This window comes from Pithys albifrons, chromosome 7, assembly GCF_047495875.1.
Source record: "Pithys albifrons albifrons isolate INPA30051 chromosome 7, PitAlb_v1, whole genome shotgun sequence".
Lineage (NCBI taxonomy): Eukaryota > Metazoa > Chordata > Aves > Passeriformes > Thamnophilidae > Pithys > Pithys albifrons.
The window spans coordinates 51638194-51660925 of record NC_092464.1 but is presented as its reverse complement, the minus strand read 5'-3'; the positions used below and the strand labels follow the sequence as shown (position 1 = coordinate 51660925).

At 46.8% G+C, this 22732-nt stretch overlaps 3 protein-coding genes across 20 annotated transcripts in view; 1 reads left to right on the top strand and 2 right to left on the bottom strand.

The window, feature by feature from the left end:
• Nucleotides 1–4612, bottom strand: part of SUGCT (succinyl-CoA:glutarate-CoA transferase) — a 310436-nt gene extending 305824 nt beyond the window's left edge. For 6 of the 9 annotated variants that reach the window (XM_071561586.1, XM_071561587.1, XM_071561588.1 and 3 more), the window contains exon 1: nucleotides 3606–3787. In XM_071561586.1, the coding sequence (XP_071417687.1) occupies nucleotides 3606–3747 (142 nt within the window). In that variant the 5' untranslated portion in view covers nucleotides 3748–3787. Of the gene's footprint in view, nucleotides 1–3605; nucleotides 3788–4536 lie in introns of those variants that run through there. The other 3 variants (XM_071561593.1, XM_071561595.1, XM_071561594.1) reach the window with 3 other exon arrangements.
• A 2445-nt stretch (nucleotides 4613–7057) lies between these two features.
• MPLKIP (M-phase specific PLK1 interacting protein) lies at nucleotides 7058–10315 on the top strand. Its single transcript, XM_071561585.1, has 2 exons — nucleotides 7058–7492; nucleotides 8953–10315. The coding sequence occupies exons 1-2, from the start codon at nucleotides 7172–7174 to the stop codon at nucleotides 9154–9156; spliced, it is 525 nt and encodes a 174-aa protein (XP_071417686.1). The 5' UTR covers nucleotides 7058–7171; the 3' UTR covers nucleotides 9157–10315.
• Nucleotides 9227–22732, bottom strand: part of CDK13 (cyclin dependent kinase 13) — a 54536-nt gene continuing 41030 nt past the window's right edge. For 6 of the 10 annotated variants that reach the window (XM_071561574.1, XM_071561582.1, XM_071561580.1 and 3 more), the window contains exons 14-17: nucleotides 18829–22703; nucleotides 17186–17404; nucleotides 15626–15714; nucleotides 9227–15290 (exon numbers count right to left, since the gene is read on the bottom strand). In XM_071561574.1, coding sequence (XP_071417675.1) covers nucleotides 21862–22703 — 842 coding nt within the window. In that variant the 3' untranslated portion in view covers nucleotides 9227–15290; nucleotides 15626–15714; nucleotides 17186–17404; nucleotides 18829–21861. Of the gene's footprint in view, nucleotides 15291–15622; nucleotides 15715–16083; nucleotides 16238–17185; nucleotides 17405–18828; nucleotides 22704–22732 lie in introns of all 10 variants that reach the window. The other 4 variants (XM_071561577.1, XM_071561576.1, XM_071561575.1 and 1 more) reach the window with 4 other exon arrangements.

The following is a 22732-nucleotide window of genomic DNA, read 5'->3' as shown; positions in this document are numbered from 1 at the left end:
ATAAAATAACATAAAATAACATTAAACTAAACTAAACGAAACTAAACTAAACTAAACTAAACTAAACTAAACTAAAATAAAATAAAATAAAATAAAATAAAGCACCTGGCCAGTAACATCACAAAAATTACACATACTAACTTAGAGTAAGCATCTCTTTTTTGTGCTTGTTCAAGTCAGAGAAAGATGTAAAACATAGAGGGGAGGGGGAGCAGATGAGGGCACTTGGTGTGTTCAGCTGGAGAGGAGGAGACTGAGGGGAGACCTCATTGCAGGTACAACTTCCTCGGTAGGGGCAGAGGAGGGGCAGGCACTGATCTCTGCTCTATGGGACCAGGGACAGCCCCCAGGGAATGGCCTGGAGCTGTGTCAGGGCAGGGACAGCCCCCAGGGAATGGCCTGGAGCTGTGTCAGGGCAGGGACAGCCCCCAGGGAATGGCCTGGAGCTATGTCAGGGCAGGGACAGCCCCCAGGGAATGGGCTGGAGATGTGTCAGGGCAGGGACAGCCCCCAGGGAATGGCCTGGAGCTGTGTCAGGGCAGGGTCAGCCCCCAGGGAATGGGCTGGAGATGTGTCAGGGCAGGGTCAGCCCCCAGGGATTTGCTGGAGCTGTGTCAGGGCAGGGACAGGTTGGATCTCAGCAAAAGGCTCTTCCCCCAGAGGGTGGTGGGCACTGAGCAGGCTCCCCAGGGCAGTGGGCACAGCCCCAAGGTTGCCAGAGCTCCGGGAGCATTTGGATGATGCTGTGGGGCACAGGGAGTGACTCTGGGGATGGGCCTGTGCAGGGCTGAGGGCTGGACTCCATGATCCTTGTAGGTCCCTTCCAGCTCAGCATATTCTGTTAATCGAACCAACCAAAATAAAAACCCAAAAAGCAGCACTAGGAATTCAAGGCTTCTGCTAAAATATTTTCATTAACTGCACTGCTCTCCATGAGTACACCTGCATCCCACTGTACATCCTCACGAAACTTTCCTGCATTATTATCAATTACTCCAGGGATATTTCAGTTTAACAAGTTTTGGGTTTTAACACAACATGCAGACCAAGCAGCACGTTGAAAATGTGTATCCCACAATGGTCACATGTTCTGCACTTTGGAAGCCTTTAGGAAAACCTCAGGCTGCCACCTCTCCTCAGTGCTGCACACATCCATGTGTTCCTGGGGCTGGAAAAGTTGTGCCAGATGAACACCACGGTCCCTCCACTGTAACTCAGTCTTATCAAGCCAGGTGCACCATGAGGTTCAGGACATCACTCTGTTTACCAAAAATATGCTAACAGTTTTACTGAAGAGCATAACTCCTCCAAAATAAAAATAAATACAGTTTCAGAGTTGGCTTGTTTTGGGGGTTTTTTCTTTTTATTTTTTTAAAGGGTTCACCTTCCTCTATTCTTTCCACTCCTTTTAGAGCTGCACTTTATGACTTAATGGCTCACCCAGTCTCATCCTGAGCCAATATTTAGGTTCACCACCTGCAGCTGAGTTGCAGGAATCCATAAAGATGTTTCTCAGAGAAGCCTATAAAATGCTAGGATTAGGCTGTAAATATGTACTTATGCATAACTAAAACTCATGCACCCTGACTAGTTATCATATCACTCACATTATGGCATCATCTGACACTTGAGTCATGGATTAGGACTCTTCCATAATTGGAACAGAATAGGAGAGCACAACTGTTGCTTTGGAGGCAAATAGACCATTGTCATTTTTTTTAATGCCAATAAATAGCAGATGTCCACAATGATGAAGAAATGCAAGAAAAAGATAAAATGTTTGCTTTTCAAAATCTGAGGAAGAGAACAGACTTGTCAGTTTCTTCAGACTAGGAGAGCACGGATGGTCACAAAAGAAAATATCTAGGACCTACATTTGCATTCCAGCAAGGCACTGATTTGCTGAAACCATTACAATAAACTGTGAGAGAACCAGCAGTTCCAGTACACTGACCCTGAGTACAGGAGTGCCATTTACTGTGGGAACAGAAAGAAACAAAACCACATCACAGACAGACACAGAGATCAGAACTGATAACTATTAACTAGAAGCATCTCCTGGGGTTTTTTTGGTTGATTTGTTTTTTTCCTTTCACCACTAACTTTTAAAGCAGGGCCATACCCAAAGTTAAACTTTTCCCATAGAGTTTTTTGTTGGAATTCTGGCTAAACTCTACATTTTCTACTACACAATCTCACATTTTCTCTTCAATTTTTGCTTTTAATTATTCCAGTAACTTGATGAGTGAAAGAAAAATCCACTCTCCCTGCTCTAACCACATCCTGTATGAAAGCCCATGATTCCCATGATGCTTGAATTTACTGTGAATTGGACTGTCATATGTATCTTTTATAAATAACTTTGATGAAAAACAAATCGACCCAGTCCCTCTCAATATGATTTATACTCTTTAGTTAAGCTCAGTAGGCTGTCCCAAGGTTGGTCTAACCTAACAATATGAGTGAGCAGCAAAGAAGAGAAATTAATTTTCATGTCATATTCCCAAAAGATTTCTTTCTATACTTTTAAGTGACAGAAGAGGGCATGAAGAAGAGAGCCACTTAACACATTTTTGCATCAATGCAAATGAACAGATCCCATTCCAACTACATTCAATTCTAGAGGACATGACCCCTCAAGTCTATTGTCTCTACTTTGACTGCACAATCAGTATTTTTTTTACTTTATTTGTGCAGTAAGTCATAATCAAGTCCATTACTGCCATGGATTAATTCACGATCAGTGGGTACACTCCAACACAACACTCTTGGTGCTTCAATTTAGTCAGAGACAGAACTGCAAGCTCCCTTTGGTTGTATGTCCCCAATGCTACTGTGACCACTTTTCTATGTTATTAAGTAACAGAGAAATGTGAAGCCAGAGAAAGATTAATGTGTTGCAGCTTGGGTTTATTTCCTTTCACTTAAGGAAGATAAAAAAAAAAAAGAAAGAAAAAGAAAAGCACAACTGTACCAAGTTAGACTTTTATAACCTTTGAAAGCAAAACTCAGGCCTGGACTCTGACACTGGGCATCTGGCACCTCCCCTGCCCCGGGGGCCGACACGCTCTGTGACACCGGGGAGCGGAGCCGAGGGCAGAGTCCGGCCGCGGTGACCCTGCGGGATGGTCACATGGGTGACCCCGCATGGTGAACCCGCTGGGTGATACCATTGGGTGATCCCGCAGGGTGATCCCTCTGGGAGCCCCGCAGGGTGAGCCCCATGGGTGATCCCGCTGGATTGAGCCCGTTGGGTGACCCCGCTGGGTGCCCCGCAGGGTGATCCCGCTGGGTGCCCCGCTGGGAGATCCCGCTGGGTGATCCCTTTGGATTGATCCCGCTGGGTGCTCCTCCAGAGCCTGGCAGGGTGATCCCGCTGGGTGTCCCGCAGGGTAATCCCGCTGGGTAATCCCGCTGGGTGATCCCTCTGGATACCCCGCTGGGTGCCCCGCAGGTGTCCCGCGTCCGTCCCGCCCGCCTCCCGCGCAAAGCGAAGCGGCTCCGAGCCCCGCACCGCCCCAGCTCCCGGCAAGACCGCACGGGCAGAGGCGCCCAACGCGGCGAGAGGGGAGGCTGCGGAGGATGGCACGGCACGGCACGGGTACCTGCCGGGGCAGCGCCGCCGCTGCCGGGGGAGGCGGAGGCGGCGCTCGGGGCTGCGGTGCTGCCGACGGCAGCTGCGGACCGCAGGCTCCTCCAGAGCCGTCCGCAACACCCGCTCCTGCTTCCCAGCGCGCCGCGCAGCATCTCCGCCGGAGCCAGCACCAACCGCCTCGGCGCAGGCGCCGCTGCCACCACCCCCTTCCCTTCCCCTTTCCCTTCCCTCTTCCCTTCTTCCCTTCCCGCACCCTGGCCAGCCTCAAAGCGTGCGGGGCTGGTGCCGCTCCGCCGCGTTCCCTCCTCCGCTGCAGCGACGGGACCGTTCTCCCTCTCCTTCTTTCTCTCCCGCTCCCATCCTCTCCTCCCTCTCCTTCTCCCTTTCTCATCCTCTCCTTCTCCCTCTCCCAATCCTTCTCCCTCTCCCTCTTCTCTCCTCCCTCTTCCATCCTCCCCTCTCTCTCCTTCTCCGTCTCCCAACCTCTCCTCCCTCTCCCATCCTCTCCTCCCTCTCCTTCCCCCTCTGCCATCCTCTCCTCCCTCTCCTTCTCCCTCTCCTTTTCCCTCTCCCATCCTCTCCTTCTCCCTCTCCCAATCCTTCTCCCTCTCCCCTCCTCTCCTCCCGCTTCCATCCTCCCCTCTCTCTCCTTCTCCCTCTCTCTCCTTCTCCCTCTCCCATCCTTCTCCCTCTCCCATCCTCTCCTTCTCCCTCTCCCTTTCCCTCCCTCCCTCTCTCCTCTCCAGCATTCCCGGCTGGATTCATGAAGCAGGGAGGCGCCTTGCAGATGTTTGCAGCAGCAATTCCGCTGCTCGATGGCCGCAAGCTTGCACTTCCAGCTCGGCGTGCGGACTGTCACACGAGACATCGCCAAGGTGGAATAGACGGAAAATGCCCTTCTCACCCACCCACGAGCCCCTGAAAGGTTTTCGGGCGCTCACCAAGGTGTGCGGCCACACTGGACGCTGCTCCCTGGCACGGGGTGGGTCCTTCCTCTCGGTTCTCCTTCGCGGAAGGTGCAATGTCACACTCTAAGCTGTGTCTTCAAGGGTTGGCGTGAACTGACCTTAAAGCGATTCGTCCCTGAGCGAAGCACTCTCTGATTATTTTTAGCCTGTACCGGGACAGAGGGAAAGGTTTGTTAGAGAAACAACGTAACAGGATAAAAAACCTGCACAGAGGGTCGGCATTTATTTGTGAGAAATACGGTGTGAGGATAAGACAGCAGCTGCATTTCAAGAGTAGCTGAAACTTTAGGCAGCTGGAACACGAGCGTTACAAATAACACAGGCTTAAATGCTGCTGAAGAACACGGAGAAAATCTGTGTGACAGGTTTGTTTGCTGAGGGGGCATGCTCTGCATAATGAAAAGTGTGACATGGATGTTTCAAATCCTATAAGCAATTTGGATTTGTCAACGAGAGGAAATTAATCAGCAAAGTTATCCCACGTGTGGGTAACGCTGTGTATTTTTAATTAGCTGGGTGTGAGAAGGGTTTCCTTAAATGAGCCTGTGCTTTTTGGGGCTGAGACCCAGCAGGCAGGTTGGTAACTTGTGTCGATAAACTGCCGTGTGTAAACATCACATTCCTCATGTCCATACTAATTACAGATACAAAAATGGTCTTCTAGACTAAAGGATTAGCAAAAACACTTAAGTGAGCAGGTTTAGTCCCTTTCCATTTTACACTTAAAAGGATGTTGCCTCATTTTGCACGGATTCTATAACAGTGGAGAGCTGAGTTCACTAAGTTTGTTGCTGCCGCTGAAGAAACAAACAACCCAAACAAACAACCCAAACAAACCCAAACGAGTCCTGTTAAAAGCCAAACAAAAACAAGACTGGGGTAAAAAGCACAGAAACATTCTGCCTATTTTAATGGTTAACTGTGCTGTGCTGTTCTGGAAGCTCTTTGTAATTCTTTGCAATATGTTGCAACGCCCTAAAACCGAGCAGTGCTTTGTTGTATGAATGGAAGTTAAAATAAATAAATAAAACCAAACCTTACTGTGTTGATACTCCTGAGAGGATTTGCATCAATACCCCTGAGAGCAGAGGAGGAATGGCAATAACACTGTTCAATCAACTTTGTGTTGCTAAATCTGAGCTTCTCCTCCACAAGAGCATTTTGATGGGGGTTTGTGTGTCTTTATCAAGGGTTTATGTGAGTCTTTACCAGAGGTTTGTGTGTCTTTATCAACGGTTTATGTGAGTCTTTACCATTTTCTGGGGGTTTGGGTGAGTCTTTACCAGGGGTTTGGGTTAGTTTTTACCAGGGGTTTATGTGTGTCTTTACCAGGGGTTTGTGTGAGTCTTTATCAATTTCTGGGGGGTTGTGTGAGTCTTTACGAGGGGTTTGTGTGAATCTTTACATGGGGGTTGTGTGACTCTTTGCCAAGGGTTTGGGTGAGTCTTTACCAATTTCTGGGAGTTTGGGTGACTCTTTACCAGGGGTTTGTGTGAGTCTTTACCAATTTCTGGGGGGTTGTGTGAGTCTTTACCAGGGGTTTGTGTGACTCTACCAGGGGTTTGTGTGACTCTACCAGGGGTTTGTGTGAGTCTTTACCAGGGGTTTGTGTGAGTCTTTCCTGGGGGTTTGGGTGAGCCCTTACCAGGGGTTTGTGAGTCTTTACCAGGGGTTTGTGCGAGTCTTTCCTGGGGGTTTGGGTGAGTTTTTACCAGGGGTTTGTGTGAGTCTTTACCAGGGGTTTGTGAGTCTTTACCAGGGGTTTGTGAGTCTTTACCAGGGGTTTGTGAGTCTACCAGGGGTTTATGTGAGTCTTTACCAGGGGTTTGTGTGAGTCTGTTCCAGGAGTTTGTGGAGTCTTTACCAGGGGTTTGTGTGAGTCTTTACCAATTTCTGGGGGTTTGTGTGTCTTTACTAGGGGTTTATGTGAGTCTTTACCAGGGGTTTGGGTGAGTCTTTACCAGAGTTTTGTGAAGTCTCTGCCAGAGCCACCAGGCCACGGAACTCGACCTGATTTTAAACCAGACCCTTCGCACCGACGTGCTCTTTAAACGCGCGCTGCCACTCGGCCTGTTTTCACGCTGACGTATTAAAACCCGGCAGAAGGTAGGCTCTCGAATCAGCCTGTGTGGAGCCTGTCTGAGATATGAGGTGAATCCCCGCCTTGCTCCGCAGCGTTTATTTAATTTCTCTGACGTTTCTCAGCCTCGCCCTCCCCTCAGCGCCGGGGCTGCAGCGCCGGTGACTCCGCTCCGGCTGCAACACGCACCGCATCTCTGGGGCCGGGCGCTGCGGAGCCTAATCCCACCCTCCTGCTTCCCGCTGGGGTGGACAGGTCTGCCTCTCCCGGGATGTACGGGCCGCGCCTCTCCCGGGATGGACAGGCCTTGCATCTCCTGGGATGGACAGGCCTGGCATCTCCTGGGATGGACAGCCTTGCCTCTCCTGGCCGGAACGCTGTGCGGCCGGAACCTTCGTGCCGAGCGGCGGGAAGGGGCGTGGCAAGGGGAAGGGAGAAGCGGGTGCGCCGCGCCGGGCCGGGTTGGAGTCTCCGCCATTGTTGACCTGTCCGGGCCTTTATTCCCGGTAATTCCCGGCTCTTCCCGGCATGTACCGGCCGGGGTTCCGCGCTCCTACGCCGCCCTACGCGGCGGGCGGGTTCCGGAGCCCCCCTGCGGGCGGCGGGCCGTCCCCGCGGGGGTTCGGCAGCCCGCTGCACACGCCGCCCCGCGGGCCGTGGCCCGGCCTGTCCCCCCGCGGCTCCCCCGGCCCGGCCCGCCTCGGCAGCGCCTCCCCGGGCCCGCACACCCCGCGGCGGCCCCGCGGCGGCAGCCCCCGCTACCCGGGCCCCTACGGCCCCGCTGTGGCCGGCCCGCTGCCCCCGCCGCCCCGCAGGAGCTCGCCCGGGGGCTTCCAGCGGCACTGCCAGGTACGGGCGGGATGGGAGGGATGGGATGGGGGGAGCCAGAACAGCCTCCAAATAAATAACTGCTGAGGGGCTTTCTGTTCTTTTAGCAGCAAAGGGGTTTATTAACAACGTTGGAGGCAAAGCCAGTTCGTACTGGGCAGAAACTTGCCTGGCTTGTTTGTGTAAAATGAGCTGTTTACACAGTTTGGGGGTCATGGTTACACCTGATAATGATGATGATGGCCAGGCTTCGGGAACGAGGATTTGGGAAGGGCTCTCCCCACGTGCCCTTCCAGCCTGTGCAGTGGATTGTTTAGGTGAGGCACAGCGTGCACAGGAACTGACCCCACTGTTTAACTCCTGAGGTGCATTTGCCATGTCCAGGTGACAGTGAAGTCCTTGGGACTGGAACCTCCAGCCCCTGGTATTCCCAGGAGGTCTCCCATCCCAGTACCAACTGGGGCTGATCCGGCTGAGCCTCCAAGATCTGACGGGATCGAGTGTCAGGGGGGCATTTAACTGCCTTTCTAATTTCCATATTAATGACTGGGTGAAATCTTTCCTTTTGGTGGAGCTTTAAGTTTGGCTTGGAATTTGGGTGGTGCTCTCCTGACTTCATCCCTCGGGTGGTGTTGAAGCATCTTCATCACAGCTGGACTTCTGCCTTTCTTTGTTCAGTGGCATGGCCTGTCAAACTTGGGAAATCTTGGCTTTATCTCTACAAAATGTTGGCTCTGGGCTCTCAGACCTATTTCAAATGTCTCAGTGCTAAATTTATGGCCTGGGAGCCTCTTGGTTAGACTTTGGGTCAGTGGGTGGCACAGGGCATCTTTCTCCTTCAGGGTGTGAAGGTGGGGAGAGAATGAAGCAGTGCCCAAAACTGCAGCAAAACCTCTTTTTCCTGTACATGCCTCCCTTTGATGAGTTTCCTTCCATCCAGTGGTGGGTGAGGCACTCCATGCGTTTGCTTTGCCCTGTCCACACCCACAGCTTTCCAGGCCAGAGAAAAGGAGTGCTAATTAAAGGCAATTGAGCTGAGGCTCCTGTAAGCAGAAATGAGAGCACCTGTTGGGATCACAGAATCAGTTGGGTTGGAAGAGATCTCTGAGATCATCAAGTCCAACCCTTGGTCCAACTCCAGTCCCTTTACCAGATCATGGCACTCAGTGCCACGGCCAATCTCAGGTTAAAAACCTCCAGGGATGGGGAATCCACCCCCTCTCTGGGCAGCCCATTCCAATGCCTGATTACTCTCTCTAGAAAGAATTTGTTTCTGATCTCCAACTTTAATTTCCCCTGGCAGAGGTTCATTATTTGCAATTAAATGTGTAATAAAGTTAATATTTTCTGGGGAAGATGCAAGTGAGGCACAGTAATTATCATTTATAACCAGCCTCAAAGTTCTGTTACAGCAGAAACTTTATTTTTTAGTTTGAATTAGTGTATTAAATGTGTCTTTCCCTGCTGGTTTTCTCCCCAAGGGCTCCCCCAGGACATCCACCCCGTTTGGCACAGCGCATGGCAGAGAGAAAAGAGTGTCCAATGATGTGGAAAACTATTACAGACCTTCCATGCTGGAGGACCCCTGGGCTGGCCTGGAGCCCGTCTCTGTCACAGCCATAAACCAGCAGTACAGCAGTGAGCAAACAACATACACTGGCAAAAAGGGCAGGTATTTCAGCTAACCCTGGAAAGGCCAAATACCTCCATCCTGTCAGGAGGACTGTGGGACAAACTCTTAACACCTACCCAGGATGAACAATAAACAAGACATGAGACAGTGCTTTTATTGGATCACATCCACCCTTTTATCCTCCCTTTTTTTATGGCATTGGATATTTTTATGTGTGGGACAGAAAAGGAGTGGTAGGAACCCTTAATTTCTGGCTCTGTGGAAGTGCCTACCAGCTTTGAAGAACAGAGAGTTCTTTAATCACCAGCGACCAATGCACGACTGTTAACACAGGTTTCCATGGACTGACCTCTCCCATGCCAGCCTTTTATTGCAAAGCCCTCCAGGAAGTGGTATTTTTTTATGTTTCAACATTTTCAGAATGAAATACCTTGGAAAAAAAATACAAAGTTTTGTAAATCCTTTTTTTGCAACGTGTAAAGAATATTCTAGGACTTTTGTTAAGGTGTACACGTTAACACAAACAGTACCAGTGATTTAGGTGACTGCTGTAGATGTTCTTGTGTGCTGTAATTAACCTGTGGGTTTGTGCATAGTCAGTTTTGTTAATTGCAGTGTGACATGATGTCAAAATGTGACTTTCAGCCACCTCAGGAAACATTGTATTGGTTTTGGGAAAAGATGAATTTGTTGAACCAACTCGAGTCACAAACTTATTTCTGTAATTGTTTCCTTTTGTGTTTAAAAATATTGTGTTTAAAAATATGTCTTTGGATCAGTGTTAGACATTTCTGGATTATAGTAACAGGTCTGTTTGGTGGCCATTTAAGCCTAAGGGGCACATAAAACATCAGGATTAAATAAATGAAATGTTCCTTTTGGGTCCACCTGATAGAGCAGTACAGAATGAGTGACAGGTTCTGTTACACAGTTGATGTTTTTTAATCTGTACAGTATTCTGCAGTTATTTTTTTATGGCAGGAGTCACTGCCAGGAGAGTTGTGTTGTGTGTGTGCATGTTATATTTTTATACTGGAGAGGAAAACAATGAGTTGTTTTTTTAGAGTTTGCCTTTACATGGGAGATCCCTCCCTAAACCCGGCAGTGAACATCATAATCTGAAATAAAAAGGAAATAGTTCCAGCTGCAGGCAGGATCTTAACTTGCCATGTTAAGCCTGCAGTAGTTCAATAAATTTTTGTTGAACTTACCATTATTTGTTTGTTGATTTTTGGCTTTTAAGCCAAGGTAGAGTGTGAAAACTTTGTTAAACAAAACCATTAGCTTAGTTTTCAAACCATGAGTGTTAAGCTTTTCATGTACTCAGAGTGTGGCTTTGTAGCCCTGAACATGGTTAGTTTCAAAAGCACATTAAACTGTTCTTAGTAACTTGTCCTTTGCTGAGGCAGAAGAGTCCTGTATCATCTGTATCTCTGAGAATCCCAGACTGTTCTGAGCTGGAAGGGACCCACAAGGATCATCGAGTCCAACTCTTAAGTCAATGGCCCACACAGGGGATTGAACCCATGACCTTGGCATTATTGCATCTCTTTCAGCTTGGAATGCCTTGGTTTAATTCCACCTTCAGGAACATCCAGACTGTGAGGAATTTATACATCAGTTAATTGATGTCAGCTGTGAAAAGTCAAGTATTAAGTTTTCTTTCCTCCTCTTTTTTTTTAACCTTGTAAAGCTCACAAAAAAAAAGGTTATACAGTGTTTAATCAAGTCACTTTTTAGTTGCTATTTCCATATGATTGAATGCAGTTTATTTTGACCATGTTTGGTGATCTTGGAGAAACAAATACAATTTTATTTAAGACACTGAAGTTATGATATGTTGGACATGAACAGAAGCCAGTTCAGCCTTTGCCTTTTTGCTGAGATACTCAGGAAGATCAAGCATTTACTTCCTCACCAGTTTTTTGTTTTCCTTCTCACCACATGGCAAACATTCTTTTCCCCACGTGTTTCTAATGGAGAGAGGATGTATCACTCCCTCATTTGTTAATGAAGCTACTCCATAGTAACAGTGTGACTGGGAATAGCATTTGGTGGTGAAAAGTAAAGCACAAACACCTCCTTTCTTGGTGAAATTGTGCCTCTGTCTCGTTAGTGAAGGGATTCTTCTGTAAGGAACACGCTGAGAATATGGGCATTGCTCTTTCTTAAGAGCCTTCTCTAGAATTTAAGGTAAGTAATTTAGCTCCTTTCTCAGGAGTTTGGGTTGATACCCTGTTGCATTCTGTTTTGTTTGCACTGTTTGTCCATCGAGTCCATTTGATTTCCTATGCAGTTGTTGTGAAGGAGTTTGTAACTCCTGAGTAACTCTGCAGCAAACACTGAATCCATTTGTTGCTGTTTGCTCCTGTGTTTAACAGGGACCTGCATCTCCCTACACTGTGCTGGCACCACAGGACATAAATCAGACCAGGACACTGAAATGCAGCAACACTGCCTGCAGAGTCACCCAACTTCTTCAGGTCTGGGGTTCCAGTGCAGCTTTACAACAGGGAATTATTCTCTGCCTCCCAGTACACACTGTTTTACATTGAAATATTTTAGAATACTAAAAATTCAATTAAAATGGGATTTTAGAAGTTCTTATCAAGCTCATCTTTAGAATTAGCAGTAATTGAGATGCAGCATTTTCCTAATGGCAAAGCTGGAACTTGCCAGGGAAAATGCTTGTTGTCAGCAGAATGCTTTTGCAGGCAGGTTGTTTTTCTTTTCCTCTTAAGGACATCTTTATATAAAGGATGTAATTAGACATCTGAGGGGGAGCATTTGTGGAGAATGTATTAAATTTTTACCTTTTTTTCCTGCAAAAGGAAGAGCATAATTTCAATTAACTACATTCAGATGTCAGTCTTAATCAGAGTGGTGGTGGCAGTTGCAGAGCATCATTCCAAGGAGGTGCCCAACACAGTTCCCCCAGCAGGCATTCTGCCTCAGAGCTTTTGCAGTTGGAGTACTGGGATGGCAATAATGAATTTAAATTGTTTGTTCATTTATTCACTGGTGGCAGCATCTTAGGAGGCAAAGAATTTGATATCAAGCTGAAATTTTTAACACCACTTTAAAATGGGCTGCACTGAAAATCTGCCTGTCCTGCCCTGGTACTCTGGGCAGCACCTGATTGAACTACACTTAAACCTTCTGGTACACAGATGTATTTAGCCACAATCTAATTGCTGTGTATCATGGAATGGATTGGGTTGGAAAAGACCTCTGAGATCATCAAGTCCAACCCTTGGTCCAACTCCAGTCCCTTTACCAGATCATGGCACTCAGTGCCACGGCCAAGCTCAGTTTAAAAACCTCCAGGGATGGGGAATCCACCCCCTCTCTGGGCAGCCCATTCCAATGCCTGAGCACTCTCCCTGGAAAGAATTTTTTTCTGCTCTCCAATTTCCCCTGGCAGAGCTTGAGCCCATCGTGCCCCCTTGTCCTATTGCTGAGTGCCTGGGAGAAGAGACCAACCCCCACCTGGCCAGAACTTCCCTTCAGGCAGTTCTAGACAGTGATGAGGTCACCTCTGAGCCTCCTCTTCTCCAGGCTAAACACCCCCAGCTCCCTCAGCCTCTCCCCACAGCACTTGTGCTCCAGTCCCTTCTCCAGCCTCGTTGCTCTTCTCTGGCCCCGCTCCAGCCCCTCAATCTCTTTCCTGAACTGAGGGGCCCAGAACTGAACACAACACCCAAGGTGTGGCCTCCCCAAGGCAGAGTACTGTAGAGTTAATGGGTTTAACTCTGTTGGATGCACGAGGAAATTCCTAAGAGTTCAAACTGGTGACCGTGATGTTGGTGCAACTGTTGGTGCAAAGACCAGTAAATGGAGAACAAAACCTCTTTGATGCAGATCATTCCCTTCTCCAGCATCACACAATGCCAGGACAAGGAGGAGGAATCAAGCTAATTGACAACTCCTGTGGATGACTACACAGCAATAACCAGGAATAGCAGAGCTTTAAAACACACTGATGGCCAGCTGGGAGGTGGTACCAACAGTCACTGCATTGTAAGCAGCAGTTGCAGAGTGTTCTTAAAATCAAATGGCCACCTCCTGTGGCTTAATGATTTTTAGGTTAATGTAACATAAGACTGAGCTGTATTCCCTTAGCAGATGTTGGGAACTAACATGTTGCTCCTGTGCAGTTGAGTTTGCAGGAGAGAAGAACTTCCTCACTTATATGTGAAGTGTAGCAACTTTGCCTAAGTCTCATTTCATTTTTTTTATGCTACGAAAAAACTGGATTTGAAAATCTCAGGGATTATTGCAAAATAAAAAGGAGAATTAACATCTGCAAATGGTCCAAAATGTAGAATTTGAGTTGGTAACTGTAAGAAGGCACCAAGGGTCCACCTGTTGCTTGCTTGCCATTGCACTTGGCTCAGGCTGCTCCCCTTGTCTGCCCCCTGGTTGCTCTGTCAGTTAAATTACCCTGAGGAAAATCACTTGGTTGTGCATTTCCAGATGTTGGAAAACTGTCTGGGCACAGCTTGGGAAAATGTGGTACCTGTTTGCAAAGGAATGAGCTGCCCAAGGGTTTCCCTCTCAGAACTGCAGACAGCTCACACTGCCAGCAGCCTTCCTGGACTTGGAAGAGCTTCTCAAATAAAATTCCAAGGATGTAGAAAGAACCTTGAAGTCCCTGTTTTCCAGGTATCTGTTGCATTTTTCTGACACTGTGAGCATCTGAAAACAGAAACATTTCCTCAAGCACCTTTCAAATCTGCCGTAGAGAATACAAATAGAAATGTTAGTCTTAAGAAATCCACTTTTTGCAGCATTCAAGGACTCAGAATGAGGATTTCTGTGATTTCTTTGATGGTCCACACACTTGTGCTTCAGAGCTGCATTTCAAGTCTTCTGTGGCCAAAATAGTTATGCCAAATTATACATAAGTTTTTTTAATGGAAGGTAGTTTTATGAAAAAATAGTAATTAAAAAAAATCCCTGCTGAAGGTAACAGAGGTTTTGGTTTTCGTCCTTTGTCTGACCTGAAATCTGCAATGACAGAACAATTTCAGCCTAAGATAACAGCTCTGTTTTCATTCACACCACTGCAGCAGGGCAGGCTCCTGAGAACTAGAGCAGACACTTCACTACAGATTTCACTGCATATGGAAGTGATTTGTGCTGCAGTCAAAAGTGCAGCCCTTTCAGTGGGAGATTCTCAGGCAATTAGCATGGAGTAACCAATTAGCTCTACTGGCCACTTATTTAACAAGGCTTTTCTTTTTTCAATGACCGGTATCTTCATAACTGATTGATGCCTAACCTGGTGCAGCACCTGCTCCCTCATTGCCTGCAGGCAAATGTGTTTCAGCTTCTCAGATTAATGAAGCAGAAAGCCAATTCTGGCAGCACTGTAAAATGTATTTTAGTAAACTTCCCATGCTTCAAAACAGAAAAATAACCCACAAATTCACTTCTAGCACTGAGGATTCGGGTCCTGAAGGTTTTCTTGGTAGGGGACTTTTCTCAGACAGGAGCTTCGAGTGGCACAGTCACATTCTAAAGCATAGGACTGTCACCATAATAATTATAAGTCTTTTCCTGTATCTTACTTTTTAAAAGCTACAGAAAATCGAGCCTGAAAAAGTTAATGCATTACTAGTAGTGGTCAAGCTGTGGAAGTGGTGACTTTAATGTTCCAACAATATGTAATATACCACATGGCACAGAATGTGCAATACCAGTGTTACAAACCTGATTTCTTACTTTTCCTGACTGGCTACAGAGTGTTCAGGGACAACCTCTTGTCAGAAATTTTTACATTTTTAGTAAGTCAATAGAACTGATCCTTCTCATTCTCATTGCATTTTTCTTCACAGTTCTATAGAGGTAATTAATGATCTCACCTAAATTTAAACTACCAGTTGTTAATAGACCACAGGGACCATATTTAGTTCTATTGGATCCTCTTTACTCCCTTCTGCTCTTGCCACCACAAACATGTCATACAGATGAAGTATTTAGACAGAAGTATATTTTAACCAAGACAGGAGGATGCCTCCTGTTGGGACTGGATCTGAAATAATGAGGTATTTTTAGAACTTGATGGACATACTTACTCAGTGCTTTGATGGTGTTTTGATTTAGTGCTTCCCATAATGAAGGGCATCATGTAATAATTTCTGCCTTGAAAAGCTCTGGAATGCTGCAACCTTAGCACAGGACCTGAGGAATGAAAAAGAAGAGTGAAAGAGGCTGCAAGGTAGCAACAATGACAGGCTCTTAAATAAAGCATGCAGAATGTTTCCCTGGATGTCAGGAAACAATTTGCATTCCAACAGTTGAGACAACAAATACCCAAACCCAAACCAAACCGGAGCTTCCCAGGAGATGAGCTGAAAGAAAAGGCTGACTCCAATTTCCCTGAGCTAAAGGCTGAAATAGGGTTGAATTTCTGACAGAGCAGGTCTGCAAAGTTCTGTGGAATTTGTTGGGTGTTTTGTCATTGTTCCCAGAAGGCAACCTTGTAATTGCAAGTAAATAAAAATTATTACTACTACCTGCATGTCTTCTTTCACTGTCTTGTGTAACTGTGTGTGCTTGCTTGGAAGTCTCAGAGCAGGATCTGCAATCCATAATGAGAAGCAATCTGTGGAGAAAAATGTACAGAGTTCCTGAGGTTTGCCAGGCTCAGAGTAATGCTTTCCCCATGTGGAACTGCCAGACCATCTGCAGAGAAGTGTTTAACTATTATTTACTACTCCACTTCTCATACACAGCAGTAATAGATTTCTGTTTGTGGCCCTTGTTGTCTGTAGCTCTTAGTTCATTCCCCCCCCCCCGCCCCATGAAGGACTTTCACAAAAACAAGGGATTAAAGAAATGGTCACAACTGCTCTTTGTTCAGCAAGGAAAGCAGGGAGGGTGCACTGCCTTCCTTGTCTTGAGGGCAAGGATTCCAGCCTGGGGATGACACAAGTTTCCAGGAGTATCTGTGGGGCAGGGCAGATTCCAGGACCTGCACATGGATAACTGGCTGCTGGCTTTGTCCACTGTGCTCAGCATCCTTCATTTTCCCGTGTGGGGGTGTTTTCATTTGAACTCCAGCACAGGGAGGCAGGGGGTGGCTGCTCCTCTTCTGAAACTTCCATGCATTTTTGCCACTGGGTCAGCTGTAAAGCAGAAGTGCTGATCTCTCAATCTTACATGGATTTGCAGGTGGGCTCTCACATCCAAAAGCTCTCTGAAGGGTAATAGTGGTAAAGAAAAACAGAGAAAAAAAACAAAAACCCACCACCAAGCAGGTCCTGCTTTGAAAGTGCTCCCATAGATCCATTTTGCAACTGGTCAGGATGAAGTGGAATGAAAGCAAAAATACCCTTGCTGGACACCTGACAAATGATAGTAATGATCTCTTCCTTGCTCAGGGAAAATCACCAAAATAAAAAAATCCTCAAATAAGCAAATAACAGCAAAACCCTCAAACTCCACCCAAACAAACACAGTTGGCTGGGAAAACAGTTCCCTTTATATTTGTGGAATGAAGTTCTCTCTCCCCTTGTTTGCTGCCACTGCAAAAGGCTCTGACTCAGTTTCTTCCACACCATGGGGGAGTTTGGTAGCTGTAATCCCTGGCAGGGTTTACAGGTGTTCCTTAAAAATAGACTCAACCTGCTCCCAGTTCAGGTCACTCAAACAAAATTCTTGCAAAAAACTGCCTTGTTCTTTCAGAGCCAACAGGCAGCAACTCATGACTGTGATAGGAGGTGGTTGGTCTCCTGTGTTGCCACCGATTTTGCAGACTCTTTCCTCACTCTTTTGATAGAGGCTGTTGTTCTGCAGTTATTTGCATCTCTCCTCCTTCCCTTGATGCTGTTTTATTTCCAGCTGAGGGTATTGATTCACATGCAGATGCCACTGGTGCCTCATTGCCCAGCTGGGTGCCCATGTAGCAGGAACAGTGAAGGGTGGATGCCACACTCTCACACCATTACAGGCTCACACTCCAACACCAACCACAGCCAGCTTTGTCACCTTAGTAGTTGCAACAGCATGAGAAAAACTGGCAGGTCTGCTACATGCAAGTCAACACTGTGTAATACACAGCCTGAGCCACTCACCAGAATTAAAGTCCAGGCTGTAATTGTAGCTGTCACCAAGGTGTTGTCTCCACAGTGAGAACTGCTTTGGGCTGCAGCTGCACCTCTGTAGCTGGTCCCTGGAACTCGCAGCTGCCCTTGCAGTGCCCATCCTCTGGTTTGTCCATGAAGCAGCAGCAGCAGTCTGTCCAGCCTGGAGTGTGCCAGGCCTGAAGGTGGCAGCCAGTGCCGTATTTTTGGCTGAAAGATGCAGATGTTCCATTAGATTAGGTGGCACAGCAGGGAAAAAGGCAAAGCCTCAGCATTCACAGTGCAGTTGCTGAGGGCACTGAAAACACCCAGCGCTTCGGGATGGACTTCCTGTTAGTTCAAGGCACACTCTGTCCTCTTCAGGGGGGTATGGACTGTGCTCTGCTCGGGCAGTGCCAGGGAGCTGTGCCAGGGCACACACTGCCCTCGCTGTGAGCAGCTCTGAGGGGCTGGGACATGGCAACTCCTCCCCTGGGACCAGCCCCGCAGCAGCAAGGAAGTGTATCTTCCAGAATGCCAACACACCGAGCATGAGACTCATCTGGATGCAACAAAAACAACCTCTCAGTGTTCTTTTCAAAAGCTGTTTTGAGAACCAGAGAGGGAAAACAATGGAACACTTTAAGTTTTCATGTGTTTTATTTACAGGCCACACAATACATTTTATATACAAATGGCTTAAAATAACAAAGAGTAAGCAAGCTGAAGCATAACAATTCATTTTAAATTAGGTTGTCTTGAAATAACTCCTGCAATAAAGTATTCTTCACCCTGATAAGCAAGTTAATTCGATTTTAAGTCAACCCAAGGTCATTCCAATTCTTAAATACAAATTCAAATCAATTTTCTGGTGATTCCTCAATTTCATGACACACTTCTGCAAATGCAGAACACCCTCAAACTATCAAGAAATAGCCAAAATTTCCTCATGAAAAAACCCACAGTAACAGAATAAGACTGGAGAAATGTTGTAATTAAAACACTTTTGTGTTTTATTAACGTAAAGAAGAAATCAAAAAGTACATCTGAGACTTTCCTCTCTTGGAAGCAGAAGTCATGGTCCAAGATCTCATCTGCCTGCTGACAAGAGGTATCCTGTGTTACTTCAGTTTTCACCACACAATTATCTATTAAACTCTTCCAACTTCACCAAACCTGAAACTGCCTCCTGCACCAAGGAGAGCACTCACAACTGCAGGAACTCACAGCCTCTGCTTCTAGAAAGCACCTTACACTACTGAGGGATGGAGACAATTTAACACAGACCACCTTTTATGGAAACATATGAAAATATAGAGGTTTGCCATTTAAAAATTATTTTTCCAAGAAATTCTATAAACATTTAAGGACACATGTATTTTTACACCTCGTCCCTAACACTGCTCCTTCTCTTCAGGTTAACAACAACAACTAGTGATCCACAAAAGCTGTTTCCTTTTCCTTTGGCTGAATTTAAGCATTATAATAGTCTAAGTGTTTAAGTCATGGTCATAGCAGCCCAGCTGTGCTCCCTTTCTTCCTTTTGGTATGGCTAAAGACCACTTAATATAAATAATTAAGTACTTGCTACTTGGTAGTGCATTATTACAGTATTTCACTATGTTTGTTTAGAAATACAAACACACAACACTTACTTTTCGATGCAGTGTCCAGGTCTCAGTAGCTCACTTTGGAATTGCAGCACAGAAAATGTAAACCCAAAGGAATGGAGGGGGGAAGTAAAAAAAGCCACAGCTCCACAGAAAGATAACACAGTTTTCAGAATGTCTGCTATTGCATCAAACTCGCAGGGGCCACGTGGTGTAAAATGCCAAAGCAGCACAGGTGGAGTTTGCTCAGAAGGGTGAAATTCTGTCACAAGCACCTGGTGGTGTGATTTAACTCCAAAGCAGTGCTGGCAGGTGACACAGGGGTCAGGGACAGAGGAATGACCTGCCCAGACACAGCTGGCACAGCTGCAGGTGCCACCCTGTGCCACCCCCCGGGGCAGCTCCTCACCCGCACAGCAATGCCAGCCCCGCAGGGAGAGCTGCCAGCAGGATCCCCTGGGCTGCACAGAAGGGAATCCTTCAGAGTCAGCATACATGGAAATACATCAGCTTTCCCTCCAAACTACCCCAGCACTGCTGTCCCAGGCACATGCAGCGTTCAGTCACAGCCCAGTGACCCTTACACAGGGACAAGTCATGGTACAGTAACATCTGCCACATCGTGCCAGTTTTGTTTCCACCCATCTGGCACTCAGCTGTCTGTGGCATCTCCTCCTCTCTGACAGCCAGGATTACTTTTGCTGGGGCTTTTTCTCATGGCCAGAGATCAGTATCTAATTTGGGGGAACAATGTAACAGGGCACTGCCAGCCCATAGGGAAACTGCACTGTCATTTACACCGGCACAGGGCACTGACTGCTCTGCATTCAATGAACTAAAGGACCTGGAAATTCACCTCCAGAAGGGAAGCAGTGGGAGACACAACACCTTCCCTGCATCTTTGTACTGGAAGTCAACTCCTTTAGTCCTCCGAGATCTGTTTTCCAGTTGAACTTACCTGTTTTTAGCCAACTACTGCCAGCAGTTACACCCCCAGACTGCACCATTTCAGTGAAAGGAACTGCCTAAAAGCTTTGGAAGTCTTTTGCTTGATTCTGAAAAAAAAAATAAAAGGCAATCTATCTCCATGGGACTGGGTTTTATAAAGATTAATAAACAAAGAGCCTTAGCTGACACTGTCCATATTTAAACACTACCAGTGATTTTTGTCTTTATAATATTTTTATAGCAGAAAAATGCTACGAGGGTGCCCTTACTCAAGGAAAACTATCCAACTGCACTGTCATTCACACAAAGCTTTTGCTTTTCTAAGGACAGGCTATTCAGGTCATAAATATTTGCTTCTGACCTGGCCACATTTCTTTTCAGATCCCAGGATTTTCTGCTGTGTCTAGTGAAGGGAACCCTTGCCAGGCCCTCCAACACTGCTGGTCAGGGCAGGGAGTTGCTCCTTGCCCCACACACAAACAAACCAGGATTCTCAATCCAGACAAAACAACAGCAGCTTTGGCTTCTATTCTGAAAATCCAGAAAGTCACTGACAGGACTACACGTTTGTAATAGTGTAAGTAGAAATTTTACTTTTTAAAAAGTAATATTTAAACACTCAGTTACATAAGGTACCGATTTGTCAACTGGATAATCAGTTGGAAAATTGTTTCCAATATGGGCTTCAAAACATTCTTTTACGTACAGGCAGAATATAACCATACCTCCTCTCTGCAGGAGAGAGACCACTTGTACTCAAAGGAAGGAAAAAAACATGCTGGAAGCTGTAATTAGTACGAGGAGTGGCTCTTGGGAAGAGTTTAACTATAATAATTTGATCAGTTGTTCAGAAAGACTCAATTCCAATATTAAAATGTTGTGTGGAATAGCAGATATAAAACCAATTAATTGGCACAATCACAAGTTTACAGAGAATTAGAACTAATGTCAAACATTTTGCTGTTGCTTTAAATACTGCTCGTTTTTCCTTTGGTTACTTCCTACAATGCAGACCTTGTGGTAAAAAGACAAGAATGTCAGCGTTTCAAACAAAGTAAAGTCATTACTGCTGTTGACAAGAGAAAACTATTTCATCACTTGGTAAGGACATAGAGTTTATTTGGCAGAGGAACTAAAACACTACAACTCCAAGAGGGAGCTGAGGAAAAACTACACTCTTCACTCTTCTCCTCACTCTTCCCATTTCTCATGAGGTTCAATTTGGAAATGATAATTTCCCCAAGGTAAGATTAGGTCTCTGGGTAACTGGCCCACGTGAAGTAAACAGCACAAGGTTGTATGTATTTGAGTTTCTTATTATTCTCTGAATTCTCTTGGTAACTACCCAGGTTAGGCCTTGTGTTCAGACCGATCTATGGAGCACTTCCAAATTTTCGCAGACCTTAAGCTTACATGTTAAGGCACTTCCCATTCAAGTAAAACAGTTTTTATATAAACAAGCCTGGGAGATGGAGAGAACATTTCATCAGAACATCCATTTTTTTTCTTGAAAGAAAAAAAAACCAAACAAAACAAAACCAAAAAACCACAAAACATTGACCAAATATTTATAAAATTTTGCATCAAGAGAAAGGTTGTGTTTTATTATCTGAAATGAACACAAAGTACACCTTCCACAATAACACTGAAAGCAGTGCAAAGACTGACAGTGACCTTTGACTAAAGGTAGTTCTGTAAAAAGAAAAATACCAAATAAATCAGTGCCCTGCTTTGATTGTTGTAAAATTTCTTTTTTTTTTACATAAAAGTTGGTCCAAACTTACAAAAAAAGCACAAATGTGCATAGTTCAGAAGATCTGAAAGAGTGCCATAAAAAGCTGATGTCCCTAAATTTAGCATCCACTTAAAACTGCCAAAATACAAAATAAAATTCAGAACTAGAGTTTGTGAACATGTACAATCAATTAACCTATTGTTTTCAGACAGCATGAGTTGTAAGCATTTTTTAATTTTTTTCCTACTGTATGCAAGACCCTTTTCCACATAAAAATAAAGCTGTTGAATTAACATTATTCAAGTCTGTTGAATTGCTGCTTTAAACCGCAGCCGGGGGTGGGAAAAAGGAAGTTTTTCCAGATAAAAACGATGTGCCTGAGGAAAAACAGATACTCAGTAGGGTAATCCTCTGCCTCGGCCTCTCGTGGCGATGTGTGGCCGGTACCCCTGAGGGTACCCCTGGGCAGGGGCCGGCGCCGGGGCAGGGGAGGCCCAGCTCTGCCCGTGCAGGTGGCCCATGGCGCCGGGGCCGTCCTGCAGGCCGCTGCCGAAGGGGTAGCCGTGCACCTTGGCGTCGGGCGCGGCGGGGGCATCGCCGCTGCCCAGCACCGGGATGGGCCCGTGGCTGTACTCGAAGCGATGGTCCTTGTCCCCGCTGAACAGCAACGGGCCGGCGCCCAGGTAAAGGTCCCCGTACGCGGCCACCGAGCCGGGGAACGACTCGGCAAAGGCCGGCGGGGCGGGGGCAGCACCAGAGTGAGATGAAGCAGTACTGTAGTTATCCAGAGGCTGCATGTCCGAGTTGCCAAGGAAGCCCCTCCTTTCCAGCACTCCTGCTGACCCGCTCCCTATCCCGTCGCTGCCGCTGTAACAGGCGGGCGGGAAGGACGGCGCCCCAAAGCTGTCCTTGTAGTCGGGCGCTGTGCCATAGGAGTCCCGCGCCTGGTAATCCACACTGGGCTGCGCCGGCTCCTCCGCCGTCGCCTGAGCCTGGTGCTGAGCCAGCAGCTGCAGCAGAGCTGCCTTCACTCCTGCGTGGGGGTCTGTTCCTGAGGAGGAGTTACTGAGAGGCAAATGCTGATTCTCTGTCCGATAATCAAGGTCCTCGTCGGTGAGCGGTGGCGGCTCCGGAGGCTCGGGGGGACGCTGGTCCGGGGGCAGGATCCGAGGGCGCTCCTGCTCGGGGCTGCGGCTCAGCAGCCTCACCTCGGGCTGCCTGACCATATCCTCCTGACCTAAGGGGAGGAGAAAGAAACCCTTGGAA